General features: G+C 45.8%; 4 protein-coding genes across 4 annotated transcripts; 1 reads left to right on the forward strand and 3 right to left on the reverse strand.

Annotated features, from left to right (window-relative positions):
• Positions 1–462: 462 nt before the first annotated feature.
• N7520_008973 (longevity assurance proteins LAG1/LAC1) lies at positions 463–1,368 on the reverse strand (the record flags this gene model as incomplete). The annotated part of the gene is made up of 2 exons (XM_057142907.1): positions 463–1,065; positions 1,123–1,368. 2 exons carry the CDS (start codon positions 1,366–1,368, stop codon positions 463–465), a joined length of 849 nt encoding a protein of 282 aa, XP_056992195.1.
• A 3,855-nt stretch (positions 1,369–5,223) lies between these two features.
• N7520_008974 (cytochrome P450) lies at positions 5,224–7,032 on the reverse strand (the record flags this gene model as incomplete). The annotated part of the gene is made up of 6 exons (XM_057142908.1): positions 5,224–5,390; positions 5,445–5,717; positions 5,774–5,907; positions 5,958–6,564; positions 6,622–6,877; positions 6,928–7,032. The coding sequence occupies 6 exons, from the start codon at positions 7,030–7,032 to the stop codon at positions 5,224–5,226; spliced, it is 1,542 nt and encodes a 513-aa protein (XP_056992196.1).
• Positions 7,033–8,475: 1,443 nt separating this feature from the next.
• On the forward strand, positions 8,476–12,103 carry N7520_008975 (Tetratricopeptide-like helical; the record flags this gene model as incomplete). Its single annotated transcript, XM_057142909.1, has 5 exons — positions 8,476–8,966; positions 9,038–9,179; positions 9,230–9,480; positions 9,532–11,729; positions 11,808–12,103. The coding sequence occupies 5 exons, from the start codon at positions 8,476–8,478 to the stop codon at positions 12,101–12,103; spliced, it is 3,378 nt and encodes a 1,125-aa protein (XP_056992197.1).
• A 1,556-nt stretch (positions 12,104–13,659) lies between these two features.
• Positions 13,660–15,885, reverse strand: N7520_008976 (uncharacterized protein; the record flags this gene model as incomplete). The annotated part of the gene is made up of 2 exons (XM_057142910.1): positions 13,660–15,800; positions 15,846–15,885. 2 exons carry the CDS (start codon positions 15,883–15,885, stop codon positions 13,660–13,662), a joined length of 2,181 nt encoding a protein of 726 aa, XP_056992198.1.
• Positions 15,886–16,952: the final 1,067 nt, after the last annotated feature.

Below are 16,952 nucleotides of genomic sequence, written 5' to 3' on the forward strand. Positions count from 1 at the left end.
AAGTTTGGTAGGGTCGCTCGCTCAACCGGACTTCACGTTAGCGACAGCTGCTCGGGGTCATGTGACTATGAAACCCACTCCACTAAGTGTCATAGCGCGTATTTGGAAGTCTTTTGACGTGTCCAAACGGCCAATGTGCAGATTTGAGAGCATGGCAATGCTTTTCAAGCCGCATCCTTCCAAGACCACAGAGGTGTGGTCCAAATGTTGCTGGACCATGGTGCAGACGCACGTGAACGCCCAGGGTGGATATCATAGCAATGCACTTTACGCCGCAGCAAATGAGGGCCAGAAAGAGGTGGCTGGAACCTATACTGATTAGGGGCAAACCAAAAGGTTACCGATTGCTTGTATGAAGGGACAAAAATCCGACTGGGCAAAATGCTATCTACACGTCTGCAGCAAGGACACAAATCACAAAATAAATTGCGAATGACCACAAATTTATGCTTCCAGTGGCGATCAATGTTTCTCACAACCAATTCTGCCCAACAGTTCTTTTCGATCCCAAGACCCTGTTAAGCCCACTGAAGACGAATGCGCAGTCCCACGAGCGTCAATCCCTCGCTTCCATGTTATTGGGTTGACCGCCTGAACACTTGGATCTAGCGATCGGTCTCCTTGAATTTTCTTCCCTCTCTCTTCCAACTCGCCCTCGTCCTCATCTTCACTCCGAATATCATCAGCGCCGATGCCTTTGATGACACGGACTGCCACCTGAAGGATCAAAACAAACCAAAGTAAGGTCAGAACCTGAAGGAAGCCCAGGGCACCAAGGAAACCCCACCTTATCCCATCGCTGTAGCAAATAGTACCAGAGGGGTTAAGAAACGCTTCCAGCATATGCCACCAGCCCTGTTTAGGCAGTGGGGTCGGGCCGATCATCAGACCGTCCTGTGACTTGTAATAACAGCCGGGGTTGATAGTTTCAGGCATGTAGATCCAGATATGATACATGTTCATAATGTAAAAGACGTGACGTGCAAGGAACCATGAAAGCATGAAGAAGCCGAACATAACATCTCGCATAGTACCAAACCCGAGGTACTTCAAACATTTGGCGAGCTTAATTGGATATCAGTGCGTTGTCACCAAAGCGTAAATCAAAGTTGATCAACTTACAGGGAAAAATATATCAACCACATCCATCAAGACCAGGACCAAGTTAGCCACACGAGTCAAGTGCAATGCGTATGAAGTGTAAACTAGCAGAATTGTTATAATATGGTGGGCTAACATTTGCCAATGGTCCTTGCGACGCTCCTCAATATTTATAACGATGAGTTGCTGTAGCCAGAAGGCCCACTGGCCCAGAATGTACGCCTTCGTGATCCCAGGGAGCTCCCGTGTTGGCCAATTGGTGAACATCTCTCTTGGGGCTAGAAAGTAGTCCGAGTTGTAATATATATACTAAGAAGAGTTAAATAATGCGCCACGACAATAATAGCACTGGGCAAAAAAGCGAAACGTTTCTTACCACTCCAAGTGTCCAAAATACTGAGTAGTAACACAGTAGCCATGCCTGTTCCGAGAATCGAGTAACGTCTTTCTTCTTTGAAACACCCAACTGTCTAGCTAGGGGCTCGAGGAGATATTCCATGCAGCTAGCACGGAGACCAGTGAAAAGTATGATACAAAATCCAAGAAAGAAGATATCACCACTACCGACGCCATATTTTCCCGTGCTTGTATTGTAATGTGACAATAAGAAAAACTTTGACGTGTACGGTCGGGCTTTGGGCAGGCACGAGTGTATGGAAAAGAGGACGGAGATGAAGTTGAACGATAAATCTATTTAAGAATTCAGGTGTGAGTTCGGAGGTTCATCAATAATCGCAAGTCTGCAACTGGGGACTTTGCCATCGATATAACGGATGATGCCTCTTGTTATTGAGATCCACAGGGCGCCAGGGTTTCTGAGACGAGTGTCGGTAATGAGAGGAACGCACATATTTGGTTATGAAGTAGCCAGCGGGTCAAGTTTTGGAAGCAACCATCGCGATTCTGCTCGGTACTTGAAGGCTTAAATCTGTATTTGAGCAGCTGCATAAAAGATCTCGAAGAAGTGTCTTGCTTCGTGCCTTGTGCTTTGTTGTAGTTGTTCAATGTGGTCTCCATGGTCATCGTAGGCTCGATATCGCTTTCGCTAATGAAGGACTTTGTAGATGCAATTGAGAAGAAGCAGGACAAGGAAAGATTTGCCCGAAGCAATAAAACATCGACTATTCTCTGACAGGCTTTAGGGCGATGACGTTTCAGAACTTGGCTACGCTTCTTTACTTTAGTCTGAAGGGGATTTTGAATGTGGATGCGGGTCCAAGGAGAAACTTTCACCCGATCCAAGGTAACACGCCAATCAATGTATCTAACCCCCCAACAAACTGGCTCCGGCTACCCATAGGTTCAATTAGCGTAGCGGTGTGAATGTAAGGAGGCTAGACTAGCATATAATATCCTGAGTATTCTGGTTCAAAAGAAACTCGATACTTTCGTATCTCCATGTGATAAGTCGTAGAGGTCCAATACCGAGGCCCGTGCGAAACAACAAGAGTCTTTATTTTTCAATTATTAGTTATCATTTTATTAATTAGATAATAAAGATGATTTAGTAGTAAATAATACGTGGTGCAAAACGATTGGGTTTTCTTACCTTGGTCCACATTTTCACACCGCTTCCTTGATCTTCATTTCCACCTCAATTGCCTAACAAATGAGCTTCACCTTCTCCACTATTTTGCAAAGCCATGTCGTTTTCCACATCAACCCCCTCACACCTATCAGTCAAAGAATTCTACCACATAGGGACAGGAGTACTATTAGGATTGGTTCTATTTGTCTCCATTTTCAACCAGAAGGTCGGGGCCATAATGGCAATGTCTCTAGCCTTCATTTACATGACATTTTATCTGACTCGAACGCCTACAAAAGAGCAGACTTATTGTAAGTAGAGACTTTCTTCTCTGTACGGTTGACTTTGAGACTACACTTCTATTATTTTCAGCGATCCCGATGGCGAAGCTCAGTGCTTAAATATCATTTATCTTTGCCCATAGTAATGCCATCGATTAAGGCATCTGGCATCACACGTTCTTTATCAAGTCAAGGTGGACCATTTTGGCTAATACTGTTCATCATAGTTTCCCCGCAACAGTCTCCGCCAAACCCTCCAAACAGGCCAACAAGAGCCCAAAAGGCGTCTATACTTGATTTGGAAGTTCGATAAATACTTTGATGTCTGTACAAAAGCTCTGTTGGGATTGTAAAGAAAGAATCAACACTTGACTAGGTGAAGAAGAAAGCGAGGTCCACGCCCGCAATGAGGAAATTTCATAGAGCAAACTTAATGGAGAGATGATTATAAACTCAGATTTGTATGTAAATTTCTTCCTTTATTCTCAGTGGGTGTAGAAACATAGAAGGAGAAGCTAGAGAGATATCTCGTAATATAAAAAAGGCGCGGGGAGGAGGATATTTGTACAGATGGACATATACTGGCTAGCAAAACCATAGGACCCCAACCGAACGGATGCAAATACAGCTCTGACACAGTAATGATTTTTAAACGCCAATTCGTAATTTCAAAATAATCCGTGGCAAAGCTGTAGGAAAAGAGCTATATCAATGATATGACCTCGCCAAGGGAATGAAACATCCCTTCTCTTTTCGGATCCTTTACGTCAGTTACACCAGTTTCCTCATGCAATTAATTCCAGCTAGATTCATTATCCCAGTTCTGGAATACGCAGCGAGCACATCTAGCTACAGTATATAGTTATATAGTACAAGATAGGGTGAGCGATGTTGAAGCTGTTGTGATATATAGCTGCTGCAGATCAGGTACAGTGCCGCACCATAAATGCTATGGTGTCCGTACGAAGAACCAAATCCATGACCTTCCCATGTTATGTATTGCCTCATATATTCCCTCTCAAATAGCATCCATCAGTCTTCTTCTGAGCTACAACAGAAGCAGCATTGAGATATCTACGGTGCTTATAAGTCAAGCTCACGCCGAGAGCATGACTAAATCCTTCCTACAGCTTCAATGTTTAAGAAACTAAAACCTTTCACAACTTTCTTGGGTAGTATTGCTAATGGAAGATACTTCCGCTTGTGCTCCAATCAAAGGCATTGACCATCACTGGCACTGCTTGTCTTGTTCTGCTTTTCCAGATTTGGTAATTCTGTATTATTTTCCTCGCAATATTGCCAGAACATGTGTTTCTGCCCTAGTCACCAGCCACCAAACCCTTTGACAATATCATTTACCGTATCACACGTTTTCAGGGCGTCATCGAAGTTCCCTTATCCTCGAGGCACAGAGATCGGAACCACATTGCTTGGACTATAAGGAAGAGATTGATCAGCATCCCATTCCAAAGAGTATAGACTATGAGATGTTGTTTAACAAGAGTAATACTTACGTCGATATATATGCTCTTGATCTCCACGTTTCCTGTTTTCGATTCGGGATTCGCTGTAACCGCTTCCCATATATAGCTAGCGCTTCCGAGTCTCGTCCTTGGCGCCAGCGGAGATGTCCAAACAATGACTCAGCGGTTGGAGTCCAATTGTGGTTGACACCGAGGTTTCTTTCAGCTACAGGCAAACCTTTCAGGGAGTATTGCTAGGCCTCATCAAATCGATTCAGGACAGTCTTGATCTTCACCAAGTTCAACTTAGACTTCAGGTTAAGGTGTGTTCGCGACTCAGTGTTTTAATGCATGTTTTCTTCGCATAGTTAAAGGGCCAATGGCAGATGCGATCGCTGATAAAACGTAAATAGCCACGAATTCATCTTTGGCCTACAAAGTTCTCTAATGCGTTCAACCCAGAATTCTCTGCATCTCTTCAAAGGCTTACTAAATTATTTCTTAGCGGACTGAAGGACTTGCAACTGTATTATCTTATTCTTTACACAGTGTCTGCAAAACATAGTCCCGGGACAATAATAGAGTCATTGTCTCCCCAGTGTTCGGGTACCCAAACCTCGATATGACTAGAGTAGCAGCAGTCGGTTCCGCAGCCAATACTTGCATGGCAAAACTCGAGAAAATATATAGAATAGCTAGTCCTATTACAGTTAGACGTGAATATGATTGGACAATGACTCGTTGGAAAAATCTTGTTCTAGTACCGTGGAGATGGACTACCATATCGACAGAGAGTGATATAAAAAAGAGAGAGGAGCTCTTTCTTCATAGTTGAATGATCACATTCAAATCAACGTAAGAGAACTTTACATCCTTCAGCACTCGAAACAACAATAGTGAGATTCTGTTTTTCTTTTCCAGGTGTCAATGTTGGGGTATCTGGCGCTTTACTGAGACCTGGGAATGTCTGGATGAGGCGGACCAATCCATATGATGCCTCTGTAAGTGCAAAGTCCTCTATAGTCGAGTATTAGAATAGCTTCAAAAATTCCACGAAACTCTGTAACTTACTCCCGAGGCATAACCTTGGTCCACCGTGGAAAGGCATGAAAGCAAACCCAATGTTCTTTAACTCGGGCCCTTCCCACCTTTCTGGACGGAATTCATTTGCATCTTCGCCGTATAATTCTTTATCGCGATGCATATGATAGGCCGAGAACCCAACTCCAGTCCCCTTTGGAATGAGGACACGGGATTCGCCATCTGTTCCACCACCCTTCGGCAAATAAGTGGTATTTCGAGCAATTCGGACGTTTACCGGGATTTGGCTGTATAATCGATTTGCTTTCAAACATCAGCCAGACATAATTTTGATATCTGATCAGTTTTTGCATGCTCACTCTCATTCAGAACACATTTGAGGTAGTTCATCTTGGCGATTTGGGCTCTTGTCACCTTGACACCGTCTTTGGTGAAAGATAGCACTTCTCCACGAAGCCGCTCCAGCGCAGCTGGGTGACGAACCAATTGATAACTGCAGCGCATGAGCGATTTTCATTGGAAACGATATTATGCATAAATTACCATGCCCACGACATCAAACAGGCGGTAGTATCTCTCCCCGCTATTAATACGTTCATAAGTTGGTCACGAACAAGTTTGGGATCCTGTAATTCTTTAAAAAGATCAAGGATAAATGGGTGGCGTTGGGTAGCAGCCTCTTCTCCATTTTTCTTCTTATCAGCCAGAGCATAAGTGACGTAATGACTAGCATAATTTTTGACCAAGGTACAGGCTCGAAGGTATGCAGGGGGTGTATAGATCCAACACCAGTCAGCCAGTCTCATGCGCATCGCTGAAATCAATGATGTATAGTCAAATGTACTGGCGAAAGCATCGTGATCACTTTGTTTGAGGCTTGTAGAAGGCTCCCCAAAAATCAGGGAGATGGTGGTAGCTAGTGTGAAGCGGAAGAAAGCGGGCTGAAGATCGACAACACCCGTAGAAGAGTGCAGACTATTCAAGAAGTCATCGACGGGACCTTCAAAAACCGATGTGTCTTGATACTGCATTCGCACGAACTGTCGACGAAGAGTCTCTCGCGAATGCTTCCAGGCTGGGCCATCCTGGGTGAATATGCCATGGCCAATCATAGGTGAAAGCGCATTCCGACTGCTCCCAAGTTCCCAATCTATTGTAAACCATATGAAAACAAACCCCGAGGCTAAATTTGATTAGAGGCGCTTACCATCAAAATGCGTCTGGAGCATGGCCTCTAAATTCCTGGGGTCCGTAGTGAAGTAGCCGACCTGACCTAATAATTTGACTTGAAAGGTTGGGCCAATTTTGTGCCTTTGGAAATACTCTGCTTGAAAATCCAGCAGGTTCCCATTCACCAGAGCTTCGTATTGGCTCTTGAAAACGTCGATAGCCAACGGCCATTTGTACGGTAGTGTTTTCAGGATGGGCTGGCAGCCATGCTTTTGACCGAAGAGCTTGTTGATCTAAACATCATGTGAGTATTAATATCTGAAGACATTTGTGGGCGTCTGACTTCATTTTGACGACGCTTTTGGATAAGAAAGTAGGCCCCCCACGAAAACACTAGGACCAAAAGACCAGCGCGCCAAGGAACCAGGAAAAAGGCCGAATCATCCATATCAGGTGAAAAGTATCAAGGACCTGAGTTGGAGTTGTATTTGGGTGAAAATGGAAAAGAGAATCGAGAAGCAATAGAGCCTGAGACAAGGGTCATTGTTAGGACAAAGAGATATTATTCGGCACCAAAAGTTCCAGCTTTACAGATAGCCAGGTATCCACCTCCGTATTTGTAATTCAATGCACGATTGTGCGCCAATACCGCCCCACTCAGCTGAGAATGGGGCACGCACCGTAAGTGCCGTATTAGCGTTGCGTTACAGATTCTTGAGTGATTTATCTCCCAGTGTGGACTTCAAGAGTGAGTGGGTGAATTCCATTATTCCATTGTCACCAGAAATCCCTTTTGCTCACTGGAGTGGCATGCAGCTCTTGAGACTCCTACTGGGCTGAATAGTACTGTAGGTGGTGGCGTGCTTCGGGATGGACAAGTTTTCTTCGAAACCCGTTACCCATATCAGCGGAATGTGACGAGGCGTGCATTAGCGCTATCTTCGGGACCACATAGTATAGCGTTTGGGCCGCGTCACGGGGGGAAACTCATCCAGGGGGTGGCTGAAATGGATTTACACTGTCTGGCCACATCCGCGGATCCTGGGCCTGCCAGATCACAATTCTCTCCTAGTATTGCCAGTACAGCCCAGATCACAATCTTCTCTTTGAAAGGAAACAATGCTAGTATTAGATAATATGTTTTACACAAAAAATGTTGTAAGTTTTAGTATGGTTCACCATCGTTGCTCTAATGCAAAATACCGTGGATCCGCGGATGTGGCCAGACAGTGTAGTGACTTAGCAACGCCCATCGGCCTACTGTTATGCGCCCTGTCTCCGCTTCATGCCGCGCTATCCTATTTCGGTGAAACAGATACAGTGATCGCATTAGTACAAGTTACTAAGGGCTGACATGTGCAGCCAGATAATGAAATGGTCGTTTTGAATAGTGCAAATGGGTGAGCACTAATTTAAACCACCTTATGGTGTGGCCCCAACCTTTTATTTGTTGAGAAGCCGCCAGTACTTGTCAGTTGCGAATCAGAAGATAACCTTAGTTTCGACATTCTACTGATTTTACCGAATCACCTGCTATTTGTATAATTTCACTCTAGATCACGCAGATCTCTTGGGCCCCTTCATCATCCACCGCCACCCGATGGCTCGTGCGCGATGAATACCGAAGCGCCTTGATCTCAGCCTCGCCTTGCTATTGTGCATTATTGGTCGCAATTAGTGTTTACGGGACAGCTGCTCCACCCGGGGGGAGACGGCACGGGGCGGCCTCCATGGTACTTTAGCGCCCTCTGTTCTTGATCAACATTGTTAACTGAACGAACCCCCCCCTTTGAGATGAAACTTTCATTTGCCCGTTGCCAGTCTGTGGTAATCTGCGATTACTGGCTGTCATTCTTCCCAGAGAAGATTTCACTTGTGATTACGAGCTGGTATGGATCCTTTCTCTATCGTGGTAGGAGCTGCAGGCTTGGCAGAGATCTCTGTCAGTGTGATATCCTATCTTAATGATATCCGAAAAGGCTCCGCTAGAATCAATGATGAGATTGCCATATTGACTCATGAGGTCAAATCGCTCAGTGATGCCAATGATGCTGTCCTGAATTTCTGGTATTCCAGACCTGACTCGACTAGCTTTGATGCGTCGCTCAATAGCACAAGTCAAGACGATATCTCGAAATCTCGAATTAACGAAAATTGGAAAAAGCTACGCGGTCTTTTGGAACAGAGTGAACACACCATTAAGAGCCTACGCGCCTTGCTCGAGGAAATCATTGGAAAGACAGGCCGTTCTGGAGGGACAAAGCTCGACGATCTGAGAAAAACAATTCGGAAACAGGATCGGGATGGCGAATATATGCAAATACGCGCGCGTCTCACGAACAACCAGCAGAGCATTTCAATGTTTCTGTCTATGCTTACTCTGTATGTTCAACCACATTTAGTAGCTAGGGGCTAGGGCTGGGACATCATGCTAATATTATTTAACTGGCCAGTTCATACACGCTTAGTCGACACGCAGCAGATGACATTGTTGTGGGAAAGATATCAGAGGATTTGCAGTACCAAACGAATAGACTAGAGGGCAAGATCAGCAGTCTCCGCTCTGCGCTCAAGGGTTCCGTTGACTCAAACGATGTGGGTCTTTTCAAAGCTCAGATGACTATATATGAACTAATTTTTGGAAGTTCGATGAATATATCAAATCAGCAAATCAAGTGGCCGGGCTCACTAAGTTCAACAAGCATTTTTACATACCACACAGTGTAAGCAGCTATTATACTGGTCGACAGAAGCAATTGGAAGAATTGAAAGCTACTCTCAATGTTTTGGAATCTCGCAAACGCCAAGACCACCAAAAGCGCTTCGTCATCTACGGGCTTGGGGGCTCTGGAAAGACAGAGTTCTGTTGCAAATTTGCTCAGGATAACAGAGAACAGTAAGATTTAATGATCCGACTGCCTTGAACATCATTAAAGATAAAATCTAGTTTCTGGGGAATCTTTTGGATCGATGGAAGTTCCTACGAAAATGCCAAACACTCTTATGCTGAGATTGCTAAGAATGGTGGTGTTGAGCCTAACGAAAACGCGGCAAAGGCCTGGTTATCGAGTCTAGAGTACCCTTGGCTTCTTCTGATTGACAATGCCGATGACGACGAAATTGATGTCACGCGTTACTTTCCAGGAGGAGAAAGAGGCATGATTCTCATTACCACTCGCAATCCCTTCAACAGAACACATGGAACTGAAGGCGCTGGATCTTTTCATTTCGAAAAGCTTGAGGCTGAGGAAGCAAGCGACCTACTTCTCGCAGCTGCGGTGATCCACCGTCCTTGGGAGGCAGCGACACGAGAGTATGCCCACAGAGCCGCTCGGATTCTTGGATACCTGCCTCTTGCACTCATCCATGCTGGAAAGGCTATTTTACAAAAGCTGTGCCCTCTCAGTGAATATCCAGAGTACTACCGACGAACGTGGGACACCGTCCGCACGACTCGAAGCAGAAGTCCATCTCATGGCAATGAAAACGAGCACATGTCAAAAATAAGTGTATGGTCTACATATGAGATCATATACGTCGGCCTTGAGCGAAAAGACAGCCCCCAATCAAGAGATGCTTTAGAGCTTTTGAAGACTTTTTCGTTCTTCCACTGGGAAAATATTGAATTTGAATTTATCACAAGCGCAGCACTGAATCCTCGACGGGAAAGAGAGGACGCTCGGGCCAGGCAGCGTGCCACCATACCAGCGCTTATGCAAGCGAAACCGAAGACATGGACGAAAAAATTTCGCGGATGGGCTGCAGCTATCGTGGAGAAGCTGACGAGACCGGGCGTCACTTTGCCTGCTCTCCTAAGGGATGATGATGATAATCCGTTTTCTGTCGACCGGCTGCGCGATGCTCTGTCTCTTCTGGAGCGGCTTGGGTTGTTGACACAGCATGAAGAGAATAACAGTTACTGGTTACATCCACTGGTGCATGACTGGGTACGACAGAGACCAGAGACAAGCACAGCTGAACAAGCCATTTGGTGTCAAGCAGCAGCCACGATGTTAGCTCAGTCTATTTTTTTTCAGCCTCCGAATGGACATGCGATTCTAAATGAACGACTTATGAAGCAGATCTATCCTCACGTGGAAACAGTACGGAAGTTCCAAGCGGATCTTCAGGCGGATCTCAAAAAAAACTTTGAAGAGGCAAAAGGCGGTCCACCTAGCCGTTGTTGGCCTTTGTCAATGCCGTGGTTCATCCCTCGCCCGGGGTTTGGGAGGCTTCAGGCCATTGAATATGCAAAGTTTAGCTTGGTTTATCTCCATTGCGGATACTGGGCTAAAGCGGAAGAGCTACAAGTTCAAGTGAAAGACTTCGTATTTTCACGCCTAGGGGCGGATTCGGAACCTGGGATCAGAATTGCTCTTTTGTTGTCTACCGTATATGCCATACAGACACGGAACAATGAAGCAAGAATACTACAGTACGAAGTTCTCGAGTCAGCTAAGAGCTTATTTGGACCGAAACATCCCACAACTTTGCAGATTATGGATACGCTCGGAGCCACTTGTCTATTATGCACCCGACTTCACGAAGCCCACCTATTGCACCAAGAGGCTTTCGAAAATTTGGCACAGTTGGAAGGCATTGGCCCTGACCACGAGCTTACTTGGACTGCTTTGGCAAATCTTGCCAAAGTCAAGCTACGCTATTTTGATAATGAAGGGGCAATCAAGCTGCAATCACAAGTATACGAAGGATTCTTGAAGCTATTAGGTCCGAAGCATTCAAAGACTCTACAGGCCCAGATTGATCTTGCTGATATCGCTGGATTTATGGGCGAGGAACACCTTGAGCCTTCGCTGAAGATGAGCGAAGAAGTCGTGGAGATTCGGATGAATACACTAGGACGTGAACACCCGCTCACACTTCAAGCCAAATTGACAATGGCGAAAATCAACATTGCTATGAATAACTTCAAGGCGGCGGAAGAACTGTTTCGAGAAGGGTTGCCCGCCGCTGAACGAAATTTGGGCGAAAATCACTTGGGAACCCTAGCAGGTCGCACTTGGCATGGGCATCTTTACTGGCGTCAAGGCCGGTACTCGGAGGCGCAAGCTATATGGGAAGATGTGATGAATAAACAAAGATATGAAAATGTCAAGCGTGCAGACGGGGAGCATTCGGATCGAGGTAAGAGTCATTTGCCAATCGTCGATCAATTTCCTCTTTCTATGAATTCAATAACTAACTTCGATGTCTCCTAATCAGTTCAAGCAATGTGGTTCTTGGTCCACTGCTACGAGGACCAGGGCAGAATTGACGATGCTCTCAAGATGTGTGAAGAAGTACTTCATCTTGTTCATGACTTTGGAGGGCAAGGCCTAGGACGAAAGCATAAAATGTGGCAGAATCTGATGGAAAAGAAGGAAGAGCTACTTACACTGAAGGAGTGTATAAGCTACAGTGCCGCAGATGATGAGTCACATACATTATGGCCCCACCAGCAAACGCATTCTTCTTCAGGAATCCCACCAAAGAAAGTCGTTAAAGACTTTACTTTCTAAGTATTTGGCTGTCTTTCGTTGAGATGTCTTTGGTCGAAATATCTTACTATGTCAATATTGGTTGCAGAGTATTGGATTCATTGTTAACGTTGGCTTCTTGGTTTTTTTTGTTAGTTCCAATCGAGTGATAGAAATTAAATGTGGAACAGAATTTTACTGTAAGAGGAAAGATTTACGCAAGTTCGGAGTGGTACAATGGCAGATCAAAAGTTCTAAACGTTAGTTACTTAACTTGACACCTCATATGATTATGCAATATCATGTCAAAAAAACCTTTTCCATCGAGCCGAGTTGGTATACACCACTGCATAGTAAGGCTTATCCAAATCACTAAATCGATTTATTGCTTGCATTCGGGGCTCTCAGATATATTTGAAATGTTTTGGCAGGATTTTTATACGCGATATGAATAGGCATTGTAGGTGGTGGGTCTCTAGGGGGTGGTTAACACTTTTGTCTTATCACTTTAACTTACATCAAGCCGTATATCTTTACCCTCTACTCTTTTATGAAGTCTAGTAAGATAGTTCTTTCCTTTTTGTATATTTTCTTTCTAGGGTAAGCCAAATAATTCTTATTTACTTACTGGAAGTGTTTCCATCCCTACCCTAAGTTAGTATTATCTATTTACTTGACCTTTGTAGGTCTCCAGTTTCTTTAATAGTCGGTAGTTCTACAGGGGTGATTCGATTCTAGGTATTAACTATAGCCCAGCCTATTAGGCTCACCTCTTCTCTAGGCCTAATCTGATAGGCCGACCTCTATCCACAGCCTATCATAGGCTGGCCTAATAAGATGCCTAATAAGATGCCTAATAAGATGCCTAATAAGATGCCTAATAAGATCACAATCACAACCACAATGCCAAACCAGCAGCTTCTACAAACCTGGAGCTTATGCAAATTACATTGCAGGAAAACTATGATAGACAAAATTTAGAAGAGTATATTGAAAGCTAGGCTGTCGTATAGGGAAAGAAAGAGCTACATTATAGCGTGAAAACAAATTCTCTCCGGAGCTGATGAAGTCAATCCCGGAGTTCACCAATGACCTACGCCAAGCGATTCGGAATCCGCTTGGTGAGAGGGCATCGATCGTGAGATATGGACATGTCCCGAAGCGTAAGAGAAAGCGAATATCCAAACCCCCTACTGCTCGAGGACTCGTGTGCTATGCAATGGAGTGGCATGAGGACTCTGCCATGGATATAGGGCCCGGCGGGAACCTGACCATCTGGTACTTATCTGAATATTATCGAAAAACAAATGAACGATCTTGTACCAAACAAGTATCGTTTATCTCTATATCTATACGGAATCTTACAAATACACATATTCATTGGAATCCAAGCACCCGAGCCGCCAAATGTGCCCGGCCTCAGGTTTACTTTTTATCACTTCATAAAGTACATAAATCTTATTTATTTATTGGTATTCTGATTCTCAAGGTATTCAATTCACCGCTAAAAGAATAAAATTAAAACAACCTTTACACCGCCACTGACATGCTAACGTATCATCAGTCTCAATATGCATTCACGCCGACAGCCATAGACCTCAGAGATTTTCCTTCCCCAAAGCTCTCGCTCTTTCACTTTTCTGGCTCAGCCGCGACTTCGCCGCATAAACTCGCTCAGAGGGTAGGTCTTTGGTGGTCATACCAGCCAATACGTGCCCTCTTCCAAGTCGCTCTCCACTGGAGATGGTATTTCCAGCATAAAGACCCGCCCGTGAGGTAGTCGGGCCCGAGATCGTATCCAAAGTAGATCTGATATGTGTCCGTGGGCGATGTGAGTTGGTATACGCTTGTGTGTTTGAATTTGTGGTGTCGGGATCGCGAGGGTCACGGTAGAGAGAACGGTATGAGCGCTGGTTTTCACCAGTTTTGTACTTAGAGTAACCGCGGCTGAGTGATTTTAGAGTGCTGATATCAGGGGGCGAGGAAGGAAAGTTGATCTCAGGCTCTGTATGGCGGGAACGGAGATTGGGCCGGGGTAGAATCTCGTTGAGGTAATGGGTGACCGCGTCATCATCAGCGGTATCTCGCATATCTCGAGATGTGCGTTTGAGCTCGAGAGCGCCGGTGGAATTGCGTGACTGTCGCGCTTCGCGGGACTTGGAACGCGGACTGGGACTGGGTGGTGCTTCGATATCTTCGGTGGCCTCTTCTTCTACCTCAGGGTGATCGGGGATTTGGCTTTGGCCTGCAAAGTCGTATGCCTGCACGCCTGTATACTCTTTTCGTGGGCTCATAGAGCGCCGGTAATGAGACCGGAGAGTAGGTGCACGTTCTACAGCAGAGACCCTTATCCTGAGCTGGTCAATCTGGGTCTGCATGCGGCGGCGTTCGTCATCAAAGCTCTTTCGTAATGCGTCCTCGGACTGTCGGTGCTCCTGAGTGGTGGTTTTCAAGCGGTCGCGATACTCCTGGATGCGTGCCTCCAGCTTGGCTTCTCTTTGCTTTAACTTGTTCTCTTTCTCCTTGCGTCGGCCTTCGTATCGCGACATTTCTTGCTTGACGCGAGCGAGGGTCTGTTTGAGGCTCTTATTCTCCCGTTCGAGTTCTTGCGCCTTCTTCTCCGAGCTTTGCGCGAGTGTTTCAAGCGCGCTCAGGTCTGGGTTTTGCTGCCTCATCTCCTCAATTTTGGCATTTGCTTGCTTAAGCTGCAGCTGTGTTTCCCGGAGCTCATCCGATGATGTGACCGACTCCTTTCCCTTTGCTGGCTCACTGACCTGCACCACGCCATCTTTCAAAACTCCTTGTTTTTCCAGGAGGGTGCGTAGAGAAGTGACCTGCTGCTTGTATTGTAAGGCTAGGGTGGTTTGTTTTGTCAGATCCTGGATCAATTGCTCATTATCGGCCTGGGAGCCCTGTCCTGTGATCGAAGAAGCCAGACGGGTTACTTGACGTTCCATCTCCGAGACCTTTTCCTCCTCCTCCTTTAGCTTATCGGCCAGTCGAACAGCCTCCGAGTCCTTCTTTCGGGCGTAGGACTTCGCGATGGTTCGATAGTGAATTAATTTCTTGATTTCGCGATTGGTGCGTACGCGATAGTTGTCGAATTCGGTCTTCCAGTATTTGCCCGATTCCGACCGGGGTTCATCCAGGTTGAGAGTGATATCCTCTGCATCGCTTTCATCTTTGGACTGGGAGCGCGTGGCGATATCGGCATTTGAAGCATCAGTGGACTTGCTCGAGTCCGCATTTTTTGTCGCATTATCGCGAGCATCCAATAACGTTTGAGTTAATTTGCTACGCGGCTTGCCGTCTGCCGACCCGGACATCCACTGAATGCTCAGATTGCCCGACGGATTCGGGGGCGTCTTGACGACCTTAGTCGAGTGGCTGTCACGTTTCCCTTCATTGTCCACCACACTTTCACCAAAGGATACGGTTTTGCGTCGGTTCGAGATTGTGCCTGGAGTGACGAGGATGCTCTTTGTTGGGGAGCCGGAGGGGTTGGCAATCGCGTCGAGGTCGGTTTTGTTTGGCTCCAATATCTTGGGGACGGGGATAGGTACGGGCTTAGTGGTGTCGCTTTTACTGCGCTGATGACCTTGCACTGTCTGCTTTGGCTGCGCTGGATGAGGGGTCTTCTCGTCCTCTGCGCCTGGAGTACCAAACAAAGCGCTCTTGAAGGCGCGGATCGCGAACACGGGAGCTGGTGTTTCGGGGGGCTCTAGGACCTTCGAGGTGTCTGCAATTATTAGATTTTGCCTTTTGTCTTAATGAATAGACTCACCTGCAGCCTCTGGCTCAGTTCCCTTCATCCAGTCCAGCATTTTGCCGTGATGCGGAGAGGCAAGCGGGAGAAATTGTGACGAGTAAACAATCAACGCGTCGGCGGCTTATCGATAGTCCAACGAACACAATTGCAAATGCAATTCTATCGGGCCGCCACTTTCAAATTGCAACTACTATCATAAAGTCCACCAAGTATTGAGTACACGAGCTTAGGCAGAAGTGATATGTCAGACCGAGAGGACCTCGTGTGATATAGCCCCCTTGTCTGTTGATGTGACCCCATGCTCATTGTCATGCTCCTCGCATCACGCACACCGCCAACTTCATAACACAACCAATATACCCCGTACACTATTCATTCCTTGGCAACATCTCCTTTTCTAAAACATCTCTCTTGATCTAACTCCTACAGCTTTTGCAAATATTCTTGTGGAATTCGGTATCAATCCCCTCGTGCTCCCAGCCTATGCGCTGTCGTTCTTTCCGCTGGTGCCGCGGATCGGAAGATGTTCGACGGCCTGATGGCGGTTTATGGAGTTTGCGACATCTTTATGAGACTAGCCATCTATATTTCTTTTTCTTCGGTACCTCCAAGTCTCTGGCTTGGTCTTTGATTCTTGCTAATGCATTTGCATTTGCCGATGGCGCGATTTGCTGGTTTCACGGCCAATGCCAGTGGAGTCACTGCGAATATGCACCGATGATCTTCGTGGTTGGAGGCTTGGTCCTTCGAAGTGATCGCCCATGAGTTGGATGAGCGATGCCGTGTTTCCAGGTATTACCAATTCACGGTGGTTAGTCAGATCGTTTAGGACAAGGCTACCTAAGCATGGTAGGACTTAAAGATCAAAATTCTGGTCATGAGTTCGACCATCAGATGGTAGAATAAGTATATACTAAGATGGCTATGAGTAAACAGTTGGACATAGTTGTAGAATAAATTATGATGTAGTTGCTACAGCATGGCTGGGCCTCGGACAACCCATACCTATACATTTTGAGCAACAATTGTATAGAGTAGTCTGCCAGCCATCTGATTCCAAGGTCATCATCATACATTTTCCGTACACCGACTACTCCGTATATGTACTCTGGGCTAACTATT

This window comes from Penicillium odoratum (assembly GCF_028828045.1).
Source record: "Penicillium odoratum strain IBT 22623 chromosome Unknown utg000006l_segment0_segment0, whole genome shotgun sequence".
NCBI lineage: Eukaryota > Fungi > Ascomycota > Eurotiomycetes > Eurotiales > Aspergillaceae > Penicillium > Penicillium odoratum.